At 42.2% G+C, this 25094-nt stretch overlaps 1 protein-coding gene across 12 annotated transcripts in view; it reads right to left on the bottom strand.

The window, feature by feature from the left end:
- The window catches only part of chd9 (chromodomain helicase DNA binding protein 9), a 268042-nt gene that overhangs the window by 39002 nt on the left and 203946 nt on the right, over positions 1-25094 (bottom strand). For all 12 annotated transcript variants that reach the window (XM_038806710.1, XM_038806712.1, XM_038806713.1 and 9 more), the window contains 7 exons: positions 23198-23377; positions 19800-19910; positions 19460-19656; positions 15300-15499; positions 9905-10064; positions 9489-9578; positions 722-825 (listed from right to left, as the gene is read on the bottom strand). In XM_038806710.1, coding sequence (XP_038662638.1) covers positions 722-825; positions 9489-9578; positions 9905-10064; positions 15300-15499; positions 19460-19656; positions 19800-19910; positions 23198-23377 — 1042 coding nt within the window. The remainder of the gene's footprint in view (positions 1-721; positions 826-9488; positions 9579-9904; positions 10065-15299; positions 15500-19459; positions 19657-19799; positions 19911-23197; positions 23378-25094) is intronic.

Raw genomic sequence — 25094 nt, 5'->3', positions numbered from 1 at the left:
AAAATATTCTCTAGCTAACTCTCAGCATTTTGTTGCATTTGAGAAGTATGTTCCCCAAAAATGAACCAGTTTTAACAATAGTTTTCTTTTAATTCCTTAAAAGAAACACTACTGGCAAGGATGCATTTGAAAAGTAATCTCAGAAACCTCCCAGATCCAAATATTTCTGCAAACCAGCATATTGTACAATAAGGTCTTCACCAATTAAATCAGAATGAGGATTTTCAGAACTGATTAATTTGAAATGTTGCTGCGGACTACTGTGGCACAATTAACATGAACTCTCTGTGGGTCTGATAGTTTAGTTGTCATGGACTGACAACCCAGAAGCTGAGAGTTTAAGTCCCACCCTTAAATGCTGTTACTGGTATGTCATTTAAATAAATAAGAATGATATTGTACAGCCAAGCACCAAGAAAAATGGCCTCGGCCACAATAATTGGTTCAAGAAGGTATCCCACCACTACTGCTACTAAGAAAGGGCAATAATTGAAGTTTTAAGTTGTCACATGCATCCCAAGGAGAAATAAAATTTGGGATGATTCGGTGTTAATATGTGATGCTAAGGATGCAAGCATATTTAATTTTTTTTGGGGGGTATGTACCTCCCTCCATGTCTGACTGCATGATGATTGTCCACTACTGATTCCCTCACTTCCTCACCATAAGTAGTACAGGAAACTTTTGATATCCTAAAGTTGTCTCACCATCTTTAACTCACCGTGCTTGAAGACTCCAACGAGCAGTGATTTGTCAGCATCCAAATCCCACCATTCAGCAGGAATCTCAGACTGTTCAGGCTCAGGAACCCAAATGTCAATCTCACTAAGGAAACAGAGGAAAGTTTAATCAATGGCCAAATTGTGCAATGGCAAGAAAGTAAATTTGTACTTATTTGAACCTTTATCAGAATAATTTCAGAAGATTACCACTTTTCTATTTGTTTCAATAGCTTTTTAACACATAATACATTTTTCCTGCAATCTTCTACATTCCCTGGCAAAATGAATTACGATTGTGTGTTTCTGCACATTCGTCCACAACCAACCTGACCAGTTGAGATGTACCCACTTCTTACGTTCAAAATCAAATGCAAAGCTCAGTGAGAAGAGAGAGAAGAATCGGCCCTGGAAGGGGCCGTGAAGGCTGCCGTGGGTCACGGCCTGTCCCACGGCAGCCTTTGCGATTCTCTGCATTTGCGGAGAATCTCGTCCCATGATTTTGAAGTCGTTAATTTTGAGTATTGCACAGAAATTCAGGACAGTCTTACAATTCTAAGAAGAATCATGTTTAGGGTTCTAAATTTACTCTTTCTTTGACATTTGATGACAGTTCATCTTGGAGGGGACAATAAATTGGTCTTATGGTGCCTGCATGCATATAATATGTGTTCCATAGAACCGGAAGCAATTTACAGTGCAGAAAGAGGTCATTGAGCTCATCGTGTCTGCACCGGCCAGAGAAAAAATAACCTAATTTTAATCCCACTTTCCACAATGCCTTGAAGGTTACAGCATTTCAGATGCAGACCCAGGTACCTGTTCAAATATTCAGATGCAGGTACTCCAGAAATGCAGTAAACACAGCTGCTTCAATGCTATTATATTTAATTAACTGGTTTAGAAACAAGGTAGGAACTTCGCCACTTAGCTCACAGCAAGCAGATTTTTTTTGTTTTGGCTCAGGTGCAGTGATGCAGTGACATCTTGCACCTTACTGAAAACTCCTTGGCTGGTTCTATATTCCACCATTGGCCACATCTAAACTACAGCAATGGCGGTGTTGTCACCATCACTGAATCACATCCTCGTCTCCTTCCTTACTCTTCTGATCTTCCCTACTCTTTCAAGCACCTCAATTTGTTTCATCCATCATCTCTCCTTCCAATTCCTTTTAGCCTACAATCACCTCAAGCTCCAACAGAAATGTTCTTTCAGTTCCGTCCCTCAGTCTTTGCACTGTTAATTATTCATTATCAGGTGACATCAATCTCTATCTCTGCCTCCCCATCACATTAACTCGTTGACCTTGTATCTTCCTGAACATTTTGCTTCGTATAAACCCTTCCGCTGATATTCATCGTGGCCAATTGACCTGGCCATTGCCCATGGCTTTGCTACTCACACAAATGCAATCTTCGACCTCTGCCTTGTATTCCTTAGCATCCACAACTCTCACTCCCTGCCAACCCTATTTTTCTTTGCGTTCATACTTATAAAATAAATGCACAGCTACAAACTATTTCCTTACAACCCAAGTTCTGGTAACCTCTGCAACACAAGTTTAGGACCTCATGGAGAACTTTGTCACTCAGATTAAGGCCACCTATTTGGTTGCCTTTCCCCTTTCCCAGCAAGTCAAACGTCCCCGAAGCCGTTTCCCTAACTTAGCACTTGTGATTTTTTAAAAATAGTTGTTTCAGTGGTGTGACAGAGGCAGAACCTTGATAGAAGAGATACAAAGAAGAAATTGTGTCAAAGTCCCCAACTCCAAGTCATCTATGTAAATTGTGAACAATTGTGGGCCCAACACGGATCCCTGAGGGACACCACTAGCTACTGATTGCCAACCAGAGAAACACCCATTAATCCCCACTCTTTGCTTTCTATTAATTAACCAATCCTCTATCCATGCTACTACTTTACCCTTAATGCCATGCATCTTTATCTTATGCAGCAGCCTTTTGTGTGGCACCTTGTCAAAAGCTTTCTGGAAATCTAGATATACCACATCCATTGGCTCCCCGTTATCCACTGCACTGGTAATGTCCTCTGCATTCGAAACATAAGAACTAGGAGCAGGAGTAGGCCATATGGCCCCTCCGCCATTCAATGAGATCATGGCTGATCTTTTGTGGACTCAGCTCCACTTTCCGGCCTGAACACCATAACCCTTAATCCCTTTATTCTTCAAAAAACTATCTATCTTTATCTTAAAAACATTTAATGAAGGAGCCTCAACTGCTTCACTGGGAAAGGAATTCCATAGATTCACAACCCTTTGGGTGAAGAAGTTCCTCCTAAACTCAGTCCTAAATCTACTTCCCCTTATTTTGAGGCTATGTCCCCCTAGTTCTACTTTCACCCGCTAGTGGAAACAACCTGCCCGCATCTATCCTATCTATTCCCAATCATAATTTTAAATGTTTCTATATGATCCCCCCTCATCCTTATGAATTCCAACGAGTACAGTCCCAGTCTACTCAACCTCTCCTCATAATCCAACCCCTTCAGCTCTGGGATTAACCTAGTGAATCTCCTCTGCACACCCTCCAGTGCCAGTATGTCCTTTCTCAAGGAGACCAAAACTGAACACAATACCCCAGGCGTGGCCTCACTAACACCTTATACAATTGCAACATAACCTCCCTAGTCTTAAACTCCATCCCTCTAGCAATGAAGGACAAAATTCCATTTGCCTTCTTAATCACCTGTTGCTGTAAACCAACTTTCTGTGACTCATGCACTAGCACACCCAGGTCTCTCTGCACAGCGGCATGCTTTAATATTTTATCGTTTAAATAATAATCCCGTTTGCTGTTATTCCTACCAAAATGGATAACCTCACATTTGTCAACATTGTATTCCATCTGCCAGACCCTAGCCCATTCACTTAACCTATCCAAATCCCTCTGCAGACTTCCAGTATCCTCTGCACTTTTCGCTTTACCACTCATCTTAGTGCCATCTGCAAACTTGGACACATTGCCCTTGGTCCCCAACTCCAAGTCATCTATGTAAATTGTGAACAATTGTGGGCCCAACACGGATACCTGAGGGACACCACTAGCTACTGATTGCCAACCAGAGAAACACCCATTAATCCCCACTCTTTGCTTTCTATTAATTAACCAATCCTCTATCCATGCTACTACTTTACCCTTAATGCCACGCATCTTTATCTTATGCAGCAGCCTTTTGTGTGGCACCTTGTCAAAAGCTTTCTGGAAATCCAGATATACCACATCCATTGGCTCCCCGTTATCCACTGCACTGGTAATGTCCTCAAAACATTCCAGTAAATTAGTTAGGCACGACCTGCCCTTTATGAACCCATGCTGCGTCTGCCCAATGGGACAATTTCTATCCAGATGCCTCGCTATTTCTTCCTTGATGATAGATTCCAGCATCTTCCCTACTACCGAAGTTAAGCTCACTGGCCTATAATTTCCTGCTCTCTGCCTACCTCCTTTTTTAAACAGCGGTGTCACGTTTGCTAATTTCCAATCCACCGGGACCACCCCAGAGTCTAGTGAATTTTGGTAAATCATCATTAGTGCATCTGCAATTTCCCTAGCCATCTCTTTTAGCACTCTGGGATGCATTCCATCAGGGCCAGGAGACTTGTCTACCTTTAGCCCCATTAACCTGCCCATCACTACCTCCTTAGTGATAACAATCCTCTCAAGATCCTCACCTGTCATAGCCTCATTTCTATCAGTCACTGACATGTTATTTGTGTCTTGCACTGTGAAGAACGACCCAAAAAACCTGTTCAGTTCCTCAGCCATTTCCTCATCTCCCATTATTAAAATTCCCTTCTCATCCTCTAAAGGACCAATATTTACCTTAGCCACTCTTTTTTGTTTTATATATTTGTAAAAACCTTTACTGTCTGTTTTTATATTCTGAGCAAGTTTACTCTCATACTCTATCTTACTCTTCTTTATAGCTTTTGTAGTAGCTTTCTGTTGCCCCCTAAAGATTTCCCAGTCCTCTAGTCTCCCACCAATCTTTGCCACTTTATATGCTTTTTCCTTCAATTTGATACTCCCTTATTTCCTTAGATATCCACGGTCGATTTTTCCTCTTTCTACCGTCCTTCCTTTTTGCTGGTATAAACCTTTGCTGAGCACTGTGTAAAATCGCTTGGAAGGTTCTTCACTGTTCCACCATAAAGTCTTTGCTCCCAGTCTACCTTAGCTAGTTCTTCTCTCATCCCATTGTAATCTCCTTTGTTTAAACACAAAACATTAGTATTTGATTTTACTTTCTCACCCTCCATCTGTATTTTAAATTCCACTATATTGTGATTGCTCCTTCCGAGGATCCCTAACTATGGGATCATGAATCAATCCTGTCTCATTACACAGGACAAGATCTAGGACCGCTTGTTCCCTCCTAGGTTCCATTATATACTGTTCTAGGAAACTATCGCGGATACATTCTATAAACTCCTCCTCAAGGTTGCCTTGACCGACCTGGTTAAACCAATCGACATGTAGATTAAAATCCCCCATGATAACTGCTGTACCATTTCTACATGCTTCAGTTATTTATTTGTTTATTGCCTGCCCCACCATAACGTTACTATTTAGTGGCCGATAGACTACTCCTATCAGTGACATTTTCGCCTTACTATTCCTGATTTCCACCCAAATGGATTCAACCTTATCCTCCATAGCACTGATGTCGTCCCTTACTATTGCCCGGATGTCATCCTTAAATAACAGAGCAACACCACCTCCCTTACCATCCACTCTGTCCTTACGAATAGTTTGATACCCTCGGATATTTAACTCCCAGTCGTGACCATCCTTTAACCATGTTTCAGTAATGGCCACTAAATCATAGTCATTCATGATGATTTGTGCCATCAACTAATTTACTTTATTCAAGAACACTTATGTTGGGTTTTTTTTTACCTCTGTTTTGAATCTTAACATCTCCAGTTTTATTCCTTTTAGTATTACTGGGCCTATTCACTGAGCTCCCCTCAGTCACTGTACCGTGTACTGTCGCCCTTTTTGATTTTCGACTATGTCTTCTCTGCCTTGCATTTTCCACTTACTTCATTTTGCTTCTGTCCCTGTTTTACTACCTTCCAAATTCCTGCATCGGTTCCCATCCCCCTGCCACGTTAGTTTAAACCCTCCCCAACAGCTCTAGCAAACACCCCCCTAGGACATCGGAAACAATACGATTCATACATCTAAGTGAACCAGACAACCAATTATAGGTCATAGTTACCATCACCAACTTTGCTTTCAATTCCAGATTTAACGACAGAATTCAAATCCCACCAGCTGCCATGGTGAGATGTGAACCCATGTCTCCAGAGCATTCTCCAGAGCTTCCGGATTATTAGTCCAGCAGCATTGCCACTACTCCAACATCTCGTGCTCCCCGCCCCGACCCCGAGGATTTTAAACAGTAAGGGAGCCATAAAGGAAATTTTAAATAATTTTGGGTTGGAGTACTGGTGCATTTACCAATCAGTTATGAAGTTTGGAATACTTAAAATACTTCTTTCCAATCTTAATGAAATCAAGCATTTCTGCTTGGTAACACAAGTTTGCGAGAATTAAAGATCAGTAGCAAGAAAAAGTGATTTTTCCCCACTAATCTTTTCCTGTATTGGGTAAAATGAAATATTTCTAGACGCCTCCAACAATCAGGTCAATATTCAATATTTCTTACCAACTTGAAAGTCGGTAACTCAAAAAAAAATCAATTTCAAGCTGTTCTGTGGTGTTATTCATGGGGTACGATTGTTATGCCCACTAGCTAATTGTTCTCGTAGAGCAATCACAGTTCTTTAAAACAAACCATGGTTAGAAAGTGATACCCTGGGGCCCAATTAGCAATGTTTATCTTGCTAGCTAATCGCAGCTAATCACGGTGGCACAATGGTTGGCATTGCTGTCTCACAGCGTCAGAAACCCTGGTTCAATTCCGGCCTTGGGTGTCTTTGTGGGTTTCCTCCAGGAGCTCCAGTTTCCTCCCGCAGTCCAAAGATATGCAGGTTAAGTGGATTGGCCGTGCTAAATTGCTGCTCAGTGTCTAAATGTTTGGTGGGTTTATGGAGATGGGGTGGGGGATTGGGCCTCAGTAGGGTGCTCTTTCAGAGGACCGGTGGTGACTCGATGGGCTGAATGGCCCCCTTCTGCGCTGCAGAGATTCTATGATTCTTCTATGATGCTATACCTTTTTCATTGGCCAAACATAGAGCTACAAAATAAAGGTTCAGTTCGAAAGAAAGCGTTTCAGCAATTTGTACTTCTATAATTAACAGTTGTGTGCCAGCTGTGGTTGAATTGGTAGCACACTCGCCTTGGACTTAAACGGCCCCAGGTCCAAATCCCACTCCCGATCGGGAACACAAAACTCAGCGGCTGGCATTCCCAATGCAGTAACTAAGGAAGCACTGCACTGTTGGCGGTGCCGTCTTTCTGGTGAGCTGTTTAATCAAATTCCCATTTGCCTGCTTGGATGGATGCAAAAGATCCCATGGCACTATTTTGAAGGGTAAGGGAGTTAGCTCTGTGTCTCCGTCAATATTTATTGCTCAATTCAACATCAGATTATCGGGTTGATTGCTGTCTGCGGGAGTTTGCTGAGTGCAAATTAGCTGTCACATTTCCTCCAGTGACTAGACTTAAGGACTTCACTGGCTGTAAAGAGCTTTCAGGCATCCAGTGGTCGTGTTAAGCTCTGTATAAATGCAAGCCTTGTATTTCTTTACTTTTTAAGTTTTGAATTTGGCAGTGACATGTGTTCTAGGAAACCGGGGAACAGACTGATTGGCCCAAAGAATACAGTTTAGTTCATCCCATTCACTAAAAAAATTAAAGAACATTAAATGTTTCCAGAAATATTAAGTAATTCTACATATTTTTTCAGAAAATGGCCCACAAAAATTTTTTCCAGAGAAGAAATAATGAACAAGAGACCACCAATAAAAGTTGACACTCAAATCCCCAAGAAAACACCAAAATCCTCTGAACTATCAGGTTGGCTCCCCACGGATTCAATTATATCCCAAAATAAAATTTACAACACACCATTTGAAAGCCAGAGCTTGGATTCTTCAGTAGGGCTTGAGGTTTGAGACGTTTACATGACCTTCTTTACATGACCTAAAGCCCAATGCTGTTGCTCACTGGTCACAACAAAGTGGCAACTTTCTGTAGAACATTGTGTATGTTCAAAGCTCAATTTCCCTTTTGCTGCTTACCATGGCTTTGTACATATATGGCCTTTGACACACCGACAATATACAGCCTTAGTTACTCGCACATCTGTGGCAGAAAACAGATCACTCCCACTCAAATGCTATTCAGCATAAGCTACGTTGTACCAACAATGTTAACTCCGACAGCAGAACCAACCAGGGTACCTAACACCAACAACAGTGAATCACAGCAGCAACTGAAGTAGAAGTCCCTTAAATTTCTAAATCAGTTTCACAATTAACGACGTTCCCAGCCAAAGTTAATGATTCAGTAAATTATTAAACATAACTAAATTTCTCACTACTTAACTGAACTTAATTGCTCCATTAGTTTAAGCTCCTGTAATTAATTTACCATCTTAGTCAACAAATTATTGATGTATTTTTTTAAAAATCTACATATATTGAATACCTATCAAAAGTGACCGAGTCTCACCACAAAGGAAAAAAGAATTTACTGGTTGGTTATATTAAGCTTGTTCATTCTACACTATGGCAGGACAATTTTTTAATTACTAGTATGCTGATAAAGTTCCTCTGACACTGGCCTGTTCTACAGTTGGCAGTTCCTTTGCCCAATCCATTGGTCGTTCTTCTGATTTAGGTTCCTAACCATTTCCACCTCCCTACTTCTACGTCTTTTAAGGTCTTCCTTAAAATCCCCCTCTTTGACAGTCTCCCTTCCTACTTATTATTTCTTTGGCTCAGTGTCAGATTACATTTTTGTGAAGCGTTTTTGTGGGAGTGTTTTCTATGTTAAACTTGTAAGATTGTTCTCCTTGGAACAGGAAAGGTCTAACAGAGGGTTCAAGATGAGGGATTTTTATAGAATAGAAAAAGAGCAAAAACAACTCCCTCTGGCAAACAACAACCATTGGTAACTGATCTGGAAATCATTGTCAAAAGATCCGGATGAAAAGATTTTTTTCACTCAGTTGTTGAGATTTGGAAAGCTCTTCCTGTTGCTGGTGGAAGCTGATTCCATTAAAAAGTGAGTTGAATGGCGCTGAGGACCCAGGTTCGAATTCCGGCCTTGGGTCACTGTCTGTGTGGAGTTTGCACATTCTCCCCGTGTCTGCATGGGTTTCACCCCCACAAAACAAAGATGTCCAGGTTAGGTAGATTGGCCACGCTAAATTGCCCCTTAATTGGAAAAAAAATAATTGGGTACTCTAAATTTATTTTTTAAAAGTGAGTTGGACAGGGGCTCTATGATGAGGAACCTACAGGGTTACAGACACAAAATGGGTCTTGGACTGATCTCAGAACTAGTGCATGAACTGCTGCAAGATGAAATGCTGCAAGTTTCTAATATTGCATAGGTGCTATATAAATGAAAGTTATTGTTGGTTGCTCAACTGCCCGGTGAAAATGTAAAAATCTGTTTCAATAAGTAATCATGGGAGATTACACGGTAGAAATGATTCCTAATCTGCAAGAAAAATACAATTGGTGCTAATATTTACAAGCTCAAGAACTTTTGAGATTACAAGTCAGACTTTTCAATTCTAAGCATGTGTAACAAACATTCTTACCTAGCATCCACTCCATCAAGCACCTTTTCCAACTGGTCACCGATTACTTCTTGCTTCAGATAATACAACATTCTTACTCGCAAAAGCACCCTGAGTGACAAGAGTCAGATAAATACTGTAACAAGGCAATAATGCGAATGTCAAGCAAGACTGACAGATGTAATCCTCATTAATGTGAAAAAGACAAGCTAACAAACTCAAAAATGAAAGCAGTCGTGTTTATTAATTCCCTCGTTTGTCAAAAATTAAAAATGCACCTTTACAATCTGGCTACGTCATGACAATTTTGCACCATGCTCAGTTAAACATTTTTATAAATATCACCAGCAGAAAGCATTACCAGTGGAGAAAATACTTTTCTGTTACTAGAATCAATGAAGAATTAGTAGAGAGTATCAAGCGCCTGCCCAACTTACTTATTGCAATGATGCTTCAAGTGTTTCTTGTAGCCATCATCCTGGAGCAGGTGTTCTGGGTTATATTTCCTGAGCCACTCAGCCTTCTGCATGTCAAATGTGCTCCCCTGGATCTTCACCTTCTTCCCTTTCCGGCCCCTCGGGACTGGTGCAGACAAACCTAATCAAAGAGTTCAGAACAAAACTTAATTCTAAATTTGGTTCTGAGGGGAATAATTACAGAGCAGGTACGGCAGGTTTAACTCCAAGCTCAAGTATATTTATACAGTAATACACTATGAGGCTATTCAGGGAGATGATGCAGCCAAATTAATTGCATGTCATGATCAACACAGCGCAGGAGCTCACAGATCAATACGGCGCAGGAGGAGCTCAGCAATCAATACAGCTCAAGAGGAGCCCAATCAGCTCACCTTGACCCTGTTTTCATGTTAAATTCAACATAATCACTGTTTATCCACAACAAATATGACGTCAATCTACTCAGTATGATGTGGAATGGAAATAATCAGGAGTCGATCAGGAAGTGGATGGCACAATGCAATAAATACATATATTTAAATATTGTTGAATCAGTCATGTCTTTTGATTCTGCGATATATAACCCACAGAAGCACTTAAAATAACATGAAAACAGAGCCTTCGCTGTTTTAATGTAGGGTCTTTGCAAAGATATTTGAGAAGGCTGTTATAATCTATACTCTGACCATGTTGTCAGGCTTCTATTTTACAGTGTTGCAAAATGGACAGTATAATGTGGCGTCAGGTTGATGATCTGGCTCTGAGCGCACAGAAGTCAAGAGCTGCTAGATCCAGGAAGTTGGCTTGCACTACTCCAGTCAGATGCAAAGTCAAGTTTGTCGATTAAGTCAGGATTCTTCCCATTGCTGAACAGCCTGCTAATGCTAAACAAAGATCGAGACGCCTGTATCAACACTAACTTTTTATGTATCGTATTGTGGAGTTTGTCCAGCAACCATTGAACACTATCAATCAATAGCTTCAGGAAGTAGGGGAAAATCAGTGCAAAACAAATGTTGTTTCGAACATGTTGTTTCTGCATTGTATGTTCTATGAACATTATCCAACATACAGGGAAGATTCTAATGTGTATCCAGCAGCAAGACTTGGTATTCAAAACATACAAATGTAAGTCTGAGACAAGTATCTCTAGTATAACACCTTGGGGGTTGATGGTTTTTGAATTATAAACATGTAATCTGAACAGTACTTCAGGATGGCCATGGGCCAAATGATAAAATAACATCTCTGACATTAATTGGTTTCCTTGTTAGACATAGGCTTATATTAATACTTATTAGAAGGGATCATACCTGGCTAACACTCATCCTCCTGACAGCCCACAAACAAGAAGATTAAGAACCCTATTCTTTAAAGGTAAATATCTGTAGATGGTGGAATACAATCGTTCCAAAAACTGGATTCGACTTACACATCCAAATATAAAAAATGCGAACCTCTGGTGTGGGTGGTTGCCATTTTGAAATGTGAATGAATAATAAAATTGGTAATCCATATTAAATTACTGTATTATAAAATCATAGAATTCCTACAGTATAGAAGGAAGCCATTCGGCCCATCGAGTCTGTGGAAAGACCACCCATCCTAGGCCCATCCCCTACCATAGCCCTGTAACCTCACATAACCTTTGGACACTAAGGTGCAATTCAGCATGGCCAATCCACCTAACCTGCACATCTGTAACTGTATATTTTATTGAGTGAATCATTTGTATAAAAGGATACTTTTAACCACCATCGAAGCATTTTAAAACTGCCAAATTCCCTTTTTTGGCATTCGAGACAAAGAGTTTCATTGAATTCATGCCAAGTCACTTTGGCTATGACATCATAAGGATCCCATTCAGAATCAGATTTGTCACTTTCATAATCATCACTCACAACGAATTATCTTCCTCTCCATCCCTGAATTAGATATTATGTATTTTTTGAACAATCTGATACCACTTTGTGCACCAACAGCATCCCATGTTTTTGTAACAAAATATTAAGCAAGGTAGAATGAACATTTCCACTTTTTGTGACGGTTTATTACTCAGTCAAACATCCATCTATTCCGTTTGGCACAATATGATCTTTGCATAGCTTGTTCAGCTACAAACCCAAAAGGTTGAACTAAGGACTTCAGACCTCTATAACTGCAGTGTGGGTGTTATTTTGCCGCAGGTACCTCTTGATCTCATCAGTTATGTGGAATCTGAAAATGTCCCAGACTAATAAGCCGCACTTTTTACCTCAGCCCCTGGGGACATCTATTCCCATACATTACCGATCCATAACTGCACTCCGTTCTCATCCATCCAACTGTTGTCATGGGCATGCTCAAAGACCCCATGCAGGAAACTGTATTTTTGAGAATTACCATAGGCTTCAATTTCTTTCCAATGACCACGCAAGTCAATGACTGCGAATTGTTTCTTCTCACATCCTGTAATTTTCACTGGAACTGTTTCAACCCTTTCCGCTCCACAGTCTGGTTTGTGGGCTTATCGAACTGTATACATGCTTCATTTATGTTGCTGACGTGACACAATCAGTGATCGTGTTTTTCATACCTGAACGTTGAACTGCCGGAAACTAGTCATTCTGGCAGAGGTCTCTTGGCAGTCTTTGAATAATCTTGGGTTTCTGTCACAAGAGTGGATTGCTTATTACATAAAGTGGCTACATCAAATAGCATGATGGTCTGAAATCTTTACTGTACTCAAGAGTTTGATTTGGCCCACTTTAGTGCATATATATAGCATTGCATTTCCGGTGACGATGAAACCATTCCGATAATTTTCAAGGGTCCAATCCAATATATGCTTCTCAAGGACAGACCAGTGGCTGGTCGTGTTCTAATGGCACATCTGGTCTTGGGCATCACCTTCGAGGTGGATTTGTCCTCCTTTCTTTCTCACACCAGTTTTTCACTAACACCGAATTGCCTTGTTGCAGCACAGTTACTTGGTGAGTCAGCAAATGTTACAACTTTTAGCTTGAAAGCAGCTTTGTACTCCATTCTTTTTGCTGGAAGACCCATTTCTGTTTGTCACTTGCAATGCCATGCATGGCCTGCTCTGTGCGAGTGTGTCTTAAACTCCTCCGCATCTTCTTTGCGACACAGCCCGTAGTGCCTACTTGACCACATGCACCGAATATCAATACAAGGCAAGTAAAAAACATGTATTGCTGGGGTGAAAAATTGAGGCTCGCTATTAATGCAAAACATCCATTAAGTGTCTGCAAAGTATGCGTGTGTTGTGGGGGGGGGGGTTACCTTATACACTGTGATCTACAACACTTTATCTCCATGGTGCTAAAGCAGCAATCTTAATCATTTCAAAAATGTCACTCAAGATGAAATTACTACCAATTTTTCCTGGCTATCGTCAAGCAGGTATTACTTTAGCTCTTTACAATCAGGCCTGATAATTGCACCAAGGAAGGCGGAGTGGCAATGACAGCCAACATTGATATTCAGAACCAAGGCCCAGGTCATCACACAGTACTTCACCATGATATCCTATAGAATATTTTGATAGATCAACACTGCAGTTGTCCCAGCGTCACAAACATTTCAAAAAGAGTGCAAGGAAATAATGTCACATTGCCCAGCTGCACTGAGTCAGGTAACTCAGAGCGTCAAGTAGTACCTAACTGCATTCAGAGTTCTGGTTGCTGGCCTCTAACAGTCCAACTAGGAAAGGATCAAAACGTTTACAGAAACTTGATTCATTCAGGTTCTAATAAGATTTGATTTAATAAAAATTAGTCTCTATGTTAAACATGCGCAAAGTTAAATTAATTTGCTTCTGTCGTTGTGTATATAAGTATGTGCACATGGCCGAAGACATCAGTGTTAAATTACATCAGAAATTCACTGCAGCCTATGAATTCACAGTAATTGTTGAACTGAGGTTATGAATGGCAGATTAACTCATCCTGTGATTAATCACAGGATGAGTTAATCTGCGGAGATGAAAATTACTGTTTTAGGACTGAATTCTATGATATTAATCAACGATTAACAAAAGATGCAAAGACCACCCAAGAAATAATTAATATGGAGCGCTTGGAGGCCATACTTGTATTCAAAGTTTATTGTATTTTCAAATTGTCACAGACCTCAAGGTTAAATATGGACATATCTATAATATTCACAAGTGCTGTCACTTTCGTCACTATCTGGCATGCTTACCCTAGGCCTGCTCACCAGACTCTTACAGGTTAACTTTGTCCTTAAAACTATGCTTGCACTGCTCGAGGCAAGGATGTGAAAGTCTATCCTGATAGATTTGGAATTTAAGTTGATCGACAGTTCTGTAGAAAAAACTGTTGAAACCTTTTTAAGTCAGGTTCACAATTTCCACTACATAGATGCTACACAACTCTTGTGTATCGATCACAGTTAGCTCAGTTGGCTGGATGACTGGTTTGTGATGCGGAGCAACGTAGGCATGTTCAATTCCCATACCAGTTGAGGTCATTCATGAAGGCTCTGCCTTCTCAAGATTGCCCTCACTCCAGGTGTGGTGACCAGCAGGTTAAATCTCCACCGATCAGCTCTGAAAGGGGAGAGCAGCCTATAGTCCTCTGTGACTGTGGCGACATTTACATTCACACTAAGGCATAACTTGTGCAACAATGTGTATTTTAAGAAGCTCAATGGATGTTGTTTAGCCACCAGTAAGCATTTATAAAAGTACCAGTCAAAGATAGTATCTTATTCTTATTTTGATTTATTCTTAAACAAAATTTAATTAGTAGCTTTTAGCTCCAGCTAGTGTGCCATAGAGGCATTTTCTGCAGTCGTGGCCTTATTAGAGGGGATACAATGCACGCCAAAAGATTTCCAATGTAAACCAAACAGAAGGTGGCTTCATTGTTTGTGGGCCTTCACAATTGCTGTGGTAAACCTTACCTAGTATAAAGTAGGCTTTCCTTTTTTAAAGTCACATTTTAAAAGAACTCCTTTTCTGAATTGCTAAAATGTTTAATCCCATGCTGTCTTTTCATACGATTCCAAAAACAGCTGCGATGATATGAATTTGGGGCAGAATACACTCTGCTATGTGTTCCTAGTCAAGACCTCAGTCTTGCTGCATACGTTGTATCAAATCTTTGTTGTACTAATGCTCTGCAGCACACTGTAGACTGTTAATTCATATTCAATTTTACAAATATATTCCTGTTGCAATCAACACTCAATAAACAATATATGAAAGTTAAGCTGAACATGTTGCCTTACTTGGAAGTACGAACCAGTTATATATTATGGTTGGCACTTAGCATTGCAAAATTATAATGCAAATTTCTAAAAGTATTACGGCACCAAACTCAGTGAAAAGGCCACTGGCAAGACCCGTTACCCAGATGGTTTTGGAGTTCCTTTGTCTGTCCGTCCTCTGTTGGGGTAATGAGGTCCCAGATAAAACTCTTTATCTTTTCATCCCCTCTGTAGTGAGCAAGGCAGTATACTAGGAGAGCACGACAAATTGTTTCCACATCCTGTTCCACCAGCCGTCTCTTAAACCGTCCGTGTGATAGGATGTCTTTCCAGCGTTCCCACCTGGAACACAATGAAAGCCAAGGCAAAAAGTCTGATTTTTTTTTTTAAACCACAACAACTGACCACAAATCAACAACCATGCTTTAAATGGCTCTCACTTTGTAATTCCCACTAACATTGAAAGCCACAATTCTGCAATTTCATGGGATGAGTGAGTGCATTTTTAATTTATTAGTCCTAATACATGATCAAATGATGAATATCTGGCATACGAATCCAGATTTTTTTTTTACAGCGGAGATGGAGGCCATTGGCCCATCGGGTCTACACCGACCCTCTGAAACAGCACCCTACCTAAACCCACTCCCCCAGCCCTATCCTTCCAAACCTGCACATCTCTGAACACGAAGGGGGAATTTAGCATGGCCAATTCATCTAACCTGCACATCTTTGGACTGGAGGAAACCGGAACACCCGGAGGATAGCAACGCAAACACGGGGAGAACAACTCCAGACAGACATTCGCCCAAGTCAGGAACTGAATCTGGGTTCCTGACGCTGTGAGGCAGTAGTGTTGAAATCTGTGCCACCATCCTGCAGGGGAAGGATTCCTGCAACCTGGAAAGTGCAGAAAACAATCTTGGGTTTAGATGCTCAACAACGGAACCTTTGGTGTCATTATTATTTGGTTGGGAAGACTACTAAGAGATTTTCTCAGACAATAATTAAGTTTTGATGTTTGCGAAAGGGAAGCTGAGTGGGGCCTTATGCATCGGTTGATCATATGGTATTTGAAATGAAATGAAATCATCATAAAGATTTGCCTCCACGGAAGCAGTTGAATTGGTAGTGGACGGATTTTATTATTTAATTAAAGTGGAAAGAATATCTAAAATATGGAACTTTTTCAGGCTTTTATGTATGTATCCCACAGATAAACAAGATGCAGAGTGCACAGAAGCAAAGTGAAGTGGCAGCAAAAAATAAATAAAAAGGGACGCAAGATGGCAGGGTGGAGAAAGAGCATCCACGAGACAGAGACAAAGCTGAAGTACTAACAAGGAGGAAAAAGTGTTTCTTCCACAAAGCTCATTCCGGTTGTTAGGTCGAGTGCCCAAACAGCAGTCTGTGGGCCACAAATAATACATTGGCTCCAGAAATCAAGGGTACACACCCTGCAAAACCCAGTGCGTATATCATTTGTTTGCTGGGTTTTTGGATTCGGAATTTTCTGGGCCACAAGGTTTGGAAAGGGCTGTTTGTGGCAGTGTTACCGCATTGGTTGATAAATTCCAAATTGTAAACCAAGCTGCGGTTAGCAGCAGTGGGAAATATAAAAATAAAAACTCAATGGAAGCATGGATTCAAAGTTCATATATGGCCCCACAGCACTGACCATGACAAAAAGATTAGACAATCCTGCACTTGACCACATTTCATAGAATTTACAGTGCAGAAGGAGGCCATTCGGCCCATCGAGTCTGCACTGACTCTTGGAAAGAGCACCCTACCCAAGCCGATACCTCCACCCTATCCCCATAACCCAGAAACCCCACCTAACACTAAGCGTCAATTTGGACCCCGAGGGCAATTTAGCATGGCCAATCCACCTAACCTGCACATCTTTGAACTGTGGGAGGAAACCGGAGCACCCGGGGGAAACCCACACACACACACGGGTAGAACGTGCAGACTCCACACAGACAGTGACCCAGCGGGGTATCGAACCTGGGACCCTGGCGCTGTGAAGCATTTGTGCTATCCACAATGCTACCGTGCTCCCCCTTCTGGCTCATCTCCTGAGGGAAATTAATAAATGCAGGCAAACCATTCAAAATAGATCCCTGTAACTTCTGTCTGCTTTTAAATAGTTGTTATTTCCCCCCCCCCCCCCCATCAGCTTAAAAGTAAGTTGCTGGTGAGGCAAGTAAATATGAAGGAATTGATTGCCTTTTGCTCAAAATTGCGGCACATAACTTAACCAGCAAAGAAAAATTCAGCCGCTAATGATGATTAAGCATTTCATCACTTAGATTATAGGCGAAGGTGGCAAAGGTGAGGCATATCATTTCAAAATGTTTAATATCTGCCAGACTGGCCAACGGTTTGTGACTACGGTACCGGAAATAAATTTCTACTCTGTGCTACATTCACATTCAAAGAAAAAGCTTGGCTACCCACATTAGCCCACAGAATCTGCCGCATATGCAAAGTGTACATCATACTTGCACCCAGTAGATTCAAAAAATATTTCATAAAAACGCAGAGTAAAACTGAAAAGGTAGAACGAATCTGGAAATAAATGAACAGGGAACAGGTATGAATCTCACCAATTACAAAAAAAACCCCAGTAATTATCTTGTAATAAAGCTAGTAAGGAGGAAAAAAAAAATAGACCGAGCCCGACCAAACTAAAAATTATTTCATGAACTTCAGCTAGATACCAACTCTGGCAAGCCTATGCACGGCTCATTCTATATTTATAACTTTGTTTTTTTGGTCGTGTGGGGGGGGGGGGGGGGGGGGGGGGGGGGGGTCATTTTTCGGCCATTTTCCATGGTACTTTAGCTCCTGCTTCATACAAGTGCAAATTCTTTCTTTCCATTTCATGTGTCAATGGGGCAGAAAGCCCTTAGACAGGTTAGTAAGGGGTAATTCTCTGCTGCACTATGAAACTGATAGCTCCAGTCTGCAATATTCCCTGACACAACCATAATCAATCTCTAACTATCCTGACCTCGGGCTTACTTAAAAATGGTTAGCAGCTTGGTGGCGGCCTCAGGAGACACTGACGGTTCTTTGGTACTTTACATGGTAGACCATCTTCTGTCCTTATGCAACAGCCTATCACCTGCCCTATTGCAAGCAACATCACAAGATATCTGTTGATATATTTACCTCAAAAGTATTGATCAGCTCATGATTTATATTAAGCTTGTTATCCTGATTGAAAGTTATGTTAACATTTTCACGAGAACACGCCGGTTATTTTTAAAAAATGATTTGCAGAGTACAAGATTCCTGTTATTATGACATCAGTTGTGATTTAACAGGGGGAAAAAGGACAGTTCTGGACGGGATTTGCTGGGTCATTCCCGGAGCTACGACCCTGCCATCTAACTGCACTCTTTTGTTCTTAGTGCCCCAGCAGGGAAGGCACCCTCCCCCCCACCCCTGGAGCTGCACATCATCATTTCCTGCACCGAGGAGTTCTGGCGAGCGGAGGTCCTCTGTGCAGGAAGAGATCGGAAAGCCATTTTTAAATGGCATCCCGATCACTCAAGCCCCCCACTCTTCCTCAATGGCCCAACTTACCTATAAGGGGGTCACCCCCCCCCCCCCCCCCCCCCCCCCCCCCCCCCCAGAGACAGGGCATCTCTAGGCCCGATACCGGCGCAGGCAGAATGCCAGCTGGCTCCTTCTCACTACCCACCAAGATGGCACTGCCAAGTTGCCCAGGTGGTACCAGCAGTGCCACGGTGCCATCCCCTGTCCGGTGGCCGACCACTCAGGGGCCTCTGCCTGTCTGGTTAGATCTTGCTAGGCATAACGGTCGTTGTGAATCCCAGGGAGGCCTTATCCCAGATCTTCCGGCTGCGTCGCACCCCAGTTCCGGTGGGACACGGCCGGCAGATCATGCTCATAGTCTATTCTCTGGCTCACCTTTATCAACTCCTTGGAGAAATTACTATTCTATAAAAAAAAACAAGGCAATCTTAGTCTCCTTTTAGTGCTGAAACAATTAGAAAGATAAATTACAAATTCTTATGGAAGAATCCCCCACAGGTCGCCCCCTTAAATGGCGAGGTCCCGCCGGCTCAAAGGAAGTTAGAACGGTGCCGGCGTGACTCGGCTTTTTGGTGACAGCCGCTCGGCCCATCCGGGCCGGAGAATGGCGCGCCGCCCCATGCCGGAGAGTCGGCGCATACCTCGACCGGCGCCGTGCCGACCGGTGGCGTGCCAGAGAATTCCACCCATAGTTTCCTGATTGCTGCAGAAAGTTTTGGAGATATTTTATACCCATAAATTAGCAGGTTCTTCTCAATTCTGAAGCACTCTGTTCTTCCATATGCATGACATCGATCATAAGGCCTGCGTAGTTTGGGTTTATCCTCCCCATCACTGTCTGCTTCTGATAATTCCGCCAACTCATCTTTTGCAGCATTGTAAGGTCTGGTTTGTTTCCTTACTCTTGGAGTGTCAATAACTAAACTGTTCTGTAAAGAGAATTATCAAAAAAGAAAACTTACTTTCTTTGCAGGTTAATTGCGGAAGAAATCTTTGAATCTTACAGGTGTTTTGAGGCCACATTGTGAAATACTCAGATGACATGAATGCTCAACTGAAACTGGTGACTAACCCTTCCATGTATGGCTTCGAGGTCGATTTCTGCCTTCTTTGCCCATTTCTGCCAGAAGTTAGGATCGTCCAAAGCAATGTCACTTCTGTTGCCTGATGCAACAAAACTTGCCTGAAACAGTTAAATTAATTCTTGAAGATATGTCATACAATTCAAGAAATTATCCAAACACTGATCATTGTACAGGTCATTAAACTTGGAACCTACACCACAAAAGGCAAAGTCATGGTCCTAATATTTGAATGACTCACTTAAGAGTTCACAGATTCAATTGTGAACATCTTTTTTCTCTCAGAAGATGAAAACAAGAAAATCCAATTTATAAATCATTGATTAAAATTTAACATATTTCATTCATTAAAAATGGAATTTGACTTATTCATGAGAAACCGAGCCCAACTGGAGTTTTGATTCGAGCAGACCATCACCCTGATGCAAAAATTAGGAAATGGTCTCTATCTCAGATGTTCAAGCTCCATCCCTTCATGGGCCGCACATGAATACTGTCATTTTAGATACACAACTGTTGTGAGTTAATGATGGACTTCATTGAAGATGGTGCTACTCTCACATTTAAAAGTGCTGGAATTACACAAGAGCATTCTATTTTTCTTCAATCAATCTTGTGACAAGGTGTTTGAAGCGATTGTTAGCCCACTGATCTCAAACTCATTTTACAAAATGTAACCCTGCCAAGCTTAGTCAGGAAGTAGTAGCTCCTTTCAACTAATTAGGCCTACATTGTTCAATTAGGCCAAAACAGCAAACTAAGAAAGGAATGGATAAAAATAAGCGTGCAAATAATATCCAACTAACAGGGATACCGCAGGCTAGACCGCTGAGACTCATGAACTGCAGAGTCATGCAGACTGTGGTTTAAAAACAATCAAGTTATAGTGAGCTATGTAAACTACACGGGGGACCGCTGAATCAGGCGGGAGGACAAAAACGGGATTCCCACCGGGCATTTAACTTAATTTCAAAGCCATTATCGGGCAGGAAGCTCGATTCCCTGGCCTCCTGGGATCCTCCAGCACCCCCAGCCAGGAGTCATGCTGGTGTGAATTGGTGCAAGTCCTGAAAAGCAGGGTCCTGAGGGGGGAGCAAAGGGGCAAGTGCGCTCTCTATCCTTGTCCCCAGGGTTCAAAGGGGTGTCCTTCAGGGGAGGTGTATGTTTTTCCCAGGATGGGGGTCATTTGGCAGGTCATCCCTCTGTCGTTTTGAGCATCATTAAACTGTCTTTCAGCATGTCAAGTTTTAGTTTAAAGTCTTCCCTCTGATGTGTTCGAACCCTTGACTGTCTCCCAGCATGTCAAATTAAAAGATCTGTCAGGTGAAGGTGAACATCTTCCTTCTGTAACCTTGAAACCCTTTGATATCTCCCCTATCAAGTTCAAAGATCTGTCCGAATGCTGCCCCTGGTCTTTCTTGGAAGCTCCTCAGAACAAAGAGTCAGCCTCTTCAAAAGAAACTGAGGTTAGAAAGAGCATTGGTCAAAAGAGGAAGCACCTAAGTGCTAATGAACTGCCCCCGAGATACAAAAACAAGCAATGGTTTACTCTCCTTTGAAATTGCCTGGACCCGGCAATCAAGAGGCTTGTGAAAGGTAATGGACTGTGAAACTGAATGTAAACAATGCAGTTTAAAGCTTTTAGGCTTCTAAGCATGTCCAGATGTTCCAAGAAATTAAAGTGGAATTAAATTGACTGTGAAAAAAAGCACTTCAAAGGTTTCCAGCAGGTTATAGGGAAGACTTTTACCTTCATCTGACAAGTATTTTTATTTGACATGCTGGGAAATACATCAAAGGGTTTAAAGGCTACAGAAGCAAAACTTTAAACTAAAATTTGACGCTGAAAGCTACAGAGAGGAGACTTGCCAAACGACTCCCATCAAGACCCTCGACTTGTGGCCAAGCCCCCCTGATCCTCACCTCCCCTAAAGGACCCCACTTGGCATCCTGGAGGCAAGTGTGGAAATGGTGTGCAGTCCCTTGGAGTCCACAGTGCCAGGTTGGCACTGCCAAGGAGCGGGGTCTGAAGGGAGGAATCTGAGGGAGGCCTGAAAGGTGAAGGGCATCTGGCTAGCCCATAACTGGGTGTCGCTCACTTGATGGGTGAGTGGGGGTGGCGGCAGGTGGCTGCATGATTATTCTGAGATCGGGGCGCCCTGATCTCGGAGGAGTGGGACCCGTCAGTGAGTTTAGGCCTTGCCCTTATCAAGCCCAGTGAAAATCCTGGACCTCAAAATAAGTTTCCAAGTGCCCTTGAATGCCACCTGAGCAACGTTCCTAGCGCCAGCGGGGAAAAAAGCTTCCAACTTGCTGGCGGGAGCACTTGGAATCAAAACTGGAGAATCATGCCCCACATATTTAAATTTAGCACTACTGATCAATGTGTATACATTTTACAAATTATATTACAGTAACATAATTTAGATAAATCTATGAAAAGACGAACAGCTGAATGGCAGTTTAAATTTGCATTAAAACATTGGAAACTTTCATCTGTCTTTTCAATAAAAGCCCTTCAGTTGTGCTCACTGAATATTCACAAAGTCTTAGTTGCTGTTGTCACTCTCATTTCACCTTCTCCCATTATGGATATAATTTATCAATTGCTGAATGACAAGTTGACATGGATAATTTCCATTAGTAATATGGATATAGGAAGTTTTAGAATTACTCATTGCCTTGTCATTCTGTAATCGTATAAATAGGCATTAGTGAGTAATAGGTTGCACAGCAGGGGGAGGAGGGAGGGGGCAGGAGGGTCTGGGGCGTTCAAAAGAGCTGGCTAGGCAGGGTGTGGGGACAACATAGTGGGTGCGGTGATAGTGGGCCAGTGCTGCAGAGAGGGGAAGAGAAGGACCCCAGGAAGGCAGGAGTTACTGGAAGGTGAAATGTTGAAGAAGCGACGGGCAGCACAGAAAGAGTAGCAGGAAAGGGAATGAACTATCTTTGCTGACTTACTGTGTGTGTTGATGCTACTTGCAGATCAGTGAGCAATAAAAGAAAATCTAAACATAGGAAATGGTGTATTTTTAATTCTAGGAGAAAATACCTTTTTAACATGCTTTCCCATATACAATTTAAGAGATTTCGTTAACAAGGAACCTAACCACCATATTTCAATGTGGCATTTTATCAAAACCAATTGGAAGTAGTATGAAAACCTGAACTATTTTACCATTCATTTACGAACATTGAGAAACCACCACAGAACGGAAAGTCCTTTAAAACTATCATTTAATAAAGTCTTGCCTTTGTAAAGATATCGAGACCAGCACCCTATCCCGGCCTGAGGTCCGTTTCGTTTTCAAAGTAGCTTTTTCCCGCGCACACTTTGACAGCAATGTAATTCTGTCAGGCCATGCTGTCTGATACTGATTAAAGTTACCTTTGCAAATGTCGAACCTCTGCCTTCCGATTCAATAGTAATTGTTTTTGTTCGTCGCATGAGAATCTGATCAATGTCTTCCTCGCAGAATTTTGAACCTTCGTCTTCTTCATCCATTATTGCACCATAGGCACCCCGGCGAAGTAGGTCTTCAATTTCTTTCTTGGACATTTGCTGCATCTACATAAATAATAGATTTTTTAAAAGGTTTACAATTTTTGAAAAAAGCATTTTTTTAAAAAGGCGATCAATAATAAGGTGCTGATGGTCATCTTGAGATCTCCCAAAATGCAAAATACATTTAAAAAAATTAGTTATGGGGGTCACGTGATGAGAGAGTGGGAGCAGCTGAGAGTTCTGGCTCTAGTCTTTTAATCTTGTATTTTATCCTAACGCATATCCCATAATTACTTACTTTTGGGATAAATGTGTTATCCTAGGTTCCTCAAAGATCCTGGCAAGATTTTGGTGATGGGGAGCCAAGTTAAATCAAAAGAATCCTTGTTTGATTGAGGTGGTTTGAAGCGGCTGGGTTGAGGCCCAGCTTGTACTCGTGGGTTTGCTGGTGAGCGGGCCTCCGCCTCGGTGGTGCTCTCGGCATCTAGATGCTATTCTGTTCTGGCAAAAACTGTACGGAATCCGTAATGTGACATGTGGTTTGTGCATAGTTTTGCCCTTTTTTTAACGTGCTGTAATCCTTGCGTTTAGGAGAACGGAGTGCATTTTTAGGCACCCTCACCTTGTTTATAGAGATGAGTAGAGCCAGGGTAGGGTGGTGGGTGGCAGGACTAGATAAGTCCACACTTGGATTGAGGAAAACCCCCAGTTAGAACCAACAGTGTGAGGGTTTTAATGTTGTATTTTTGTTATTTTGAGGCTTAAGAATCCGTGCTCGTCTCCTATGGACGCCCGGACAGGTCATGCATCCTAGAGAGGACTGGGTTCCTCGTGATTCTTCTTTGTGATTTGGTGTCTCTGGAGTTGTGGAGGCCAGTAAGTGGTGCTACACCCTTGGGAGTGGTCGGTTAATCCTTGCTTGATCTGATGGAGTGAGGGTCTGTATGCTGTTGATCTGCTTTGTTGGAGCCCATCTTCTGTCTGAGGGTAAGCTTGATGAGGGAGATGGACACCCTGCTTCAAGTGGTCTCATATCCTGGCTTTACGAGTGCCTTCCCTTATTTAGGTGGGCTTCCATGGGGAGGCAGTGTTTTTGTCTCAGTTGAGGCACCGGTGCTCTGTCCCCAGTACCCTCCTACCAATGACATACAGTGCTTGCCTGGGCCCGACGTTCTTTGATTAATTTGGGTGTTCCTTCCTTTGGAGAGGGAGGGGGGTTTCTTCGCTTTATCTGAATGGGCAGTGTGCTGTTGCAGGTCCTAATTTGGTCTACTGGGTTGGGGGAGGGGGGGGGGGGTTTCCCTTATCTTATCAGTGGTGGGGTGAACCAGCGCCCTCCCAAGACACCCAATTGATGGATGACTTAACGATTTGTCTTCTCCTTGCTGGTGGGGTCTCCTTGATTTATGATGACATTATTTTTCTCATGTCACTGGGGCCAGTGTACTGGCCTGGGTGTGGTTAGCGAGGAGTGAGGCTGGCTGGGTGGTGTGTCACGGTATGTGCTGAATATCCTGGGGGCAACCGACTCTTGTATGTGCTGAACTAGGCGAGGTCCATTGTCCTGTTGCCCCCCCTGATGCTCGGGACATCCCTTCTCGAAGGCACTTAGTAGGGACATCCTGAGAAGCTGAGTCTTGATATATTCTGAGTATCCTTGGTTTACTGACTCCTAAGTGCATATGGTGCAGGGCTGGGTCAGGTCCTGTACTGTGCCTGGTATCCTGTTGCCCTTCTTATGGGTGGGACGTTCCTTCTTGGTCGGGCTGTTATGAGAGGC

This window comes from Scyliorhinus canicula, chromosome 9 (genome assembly GCF_902713615.1).
Source record: "Scyliorhinus canicula chromosome 9, sScyCan1.1, whole genome shotgun sequence".
NCBI classification, from domain to species: Eukaryota; Metazoa; Chordata; class Chondrichthyes; order Carcharhiniformes; family Scyliorhinidae; genus Scyliorhinus; species Scyliorhinus canicula.
This window is presented reverse-complemented; position numbering and strand designations above follow the sequence as displayed.